This window comes from Nematolebias whitei, chromosome 15 (assembly GCF_014905685.2).
Source record: "Nematolebias whitei isolate Nwh7 chromosome 15, NemWhi1, whole genome shotgun sequence".
NCBI classification, from domain to species: Eukaryota; Metazoa; Chordata; class Actinopteri; order Cyprinodontiformes; family Rivulidae; genus Nematolebias; species Nematolebias whitei.
The window spans coordinates 20,579,768-20,581,364 of NC_056512.1; the positions used below are offsets into that span (position 1 = coordinate 20,579,768).

Genomic DNA, 1,597 nt, shown 5'->3' on the forward strand with positions numbered 1-1,597 from the left:
GATTTGGCCATCTTTTATTTATTTTTTTTATTTTTATAAATCTAGGTTCTCACCATCAAGCCCCCCCCCCCATCTACACCTTTGGTTCTGTCAGCATTTAAGTGCAGTTTCTCTCTGCTGATATCTAAACATGGATCCAGGAAGAGTTCGGACATTGCACTATCCTCTACGGTTCAACAGCCACGCTTCTTTCCTTCCCGCTCAGACACGGTGTTTGAGCAACACTTTGTCTTTGGGCGCCACTTTGTTTTACGGTCAGCTTTCATAAAGAGCACGAAGAAGGTCCTTCTTCCATTTCCACTCCTTTGTCCCTTCTGCTGCGCTCCATCTGGGAGCAGTTACAGGTTCAGCACAGTCATTAGTAGTGTTACTGAGGAGAACTGGAGGGACAAGCTGGTTACTGACAAGGAATAAATATTTCGATTCATCTCTGGATAATCCTCGAACGTTCCCCAAAATTCTCCTGAAGACAAAAAATATCAAAGAAGACATGTTCACCACTTTAGACATTTAAATCCAATTTGCTATAAAGTTGTGTATTCTGATTTATTTCAGAGTCTCCTGTGAGCTCACCTGGCTTCGTTTCAGATCTACATCAGCATCGCTCTCATAGCTGCCTTGCTGATCCGTTTGCGATTCTTCCTCATCCTTCTTCTGACCGGGTTTGGACGAGCGGGGACTCTAGGGCCCCTTGGGGCTGCTGGCTGCCGTGTGGCAGTTGGAGATGGTGCCTCTGCAACAGAGGATGATAAACACAATTACCTCACCACTGCTTTTGATACTGTTGACCACAGTATCCTTTTATCTCGGTTAGAACACTGGGTTGGGATTACAGGTGCAGCATTAGAATGGTTCCGTTCCTATCTGAGCGACAGGAGTTTCTGTGTTAAGGTTGGTAATAGTGTATCTGCTTCAGTGCCTCTTTCCTGCGGGGTCCCACAGGGCTCGATTCTTGGATGCCTTCTGTTTTCACTCTGTCTCCTCTCTTTAGGGTCTGTCCTGAGGAAACATGGTCTTTCTTTTCACTGCTATGCTGATGATTGTCAGATTTTTCTGCGCTTAAAACCTAATAGTTCTTGCTCCATTCATTCTCTGTTAAAATGTTTTGATGAAATTAAGGCATGGATGGCTTAATTTTTTTTTTTACTTTTAATGATCATAAGACTGAAGTCATTGTGTTTAGCCTTAACTCTACTGCTGTTCTGTTCCTTTTCAGGCCCTGAGGTCATCTGATCAGCTGCTTTTGTCTGTTCCAAAAACAAGATCGAAGCTCAGAGGAGATCGGGCTTTTTCAGCCATGGGCCCTAAACTTTGGAACAATCTGCCCCTCAACATTAGCCACTCACTTCCAGTTTTTAAATCTCTGCTCAAAATTCATCTGTTTTCTCTGGCTTTTAACACAGTGTGATTTGATTTAGTATTTTATTGTAGGGATGCACAATTTTGGATTTTTGGCCGATATCCAATATGCCAATATGTTCAAATTTATTTGGCTAATAACCGATATCAATATTTTTTCATATATGTTCCTTTGTCAGAATATATTCCTCTTATTTAGGCTTATTTGCTACAACAATTGTGCAACAGCTGTAAGAGC

The 1,597-nt window shown here is 42.1% G+C and overlaps 1 protein-coding gene across 1 annotated transcript in view; it reads right to left on the minus strand.

The window, feature by feature from the left end:
* Nucleotides 1-681: 681 nt before the first annotated feature.
* The window catches only part of pdgfbb (platelet-derived growth factor beta polypeptide b), an 8,400-nt gene continuing 7,484 nt past the window's right edge, over nucleotides 682-1,597 (minus strand). The window contains exon 6 of the mRNA XM_037688484.1: nucleotides 682-733. Coding sequence (XP_037544412.1) covers nucleotides 682-733 — 52 coding nt within the window. The remainder of the gene's footprint in view (nucleotides 734-1,597) is intronic.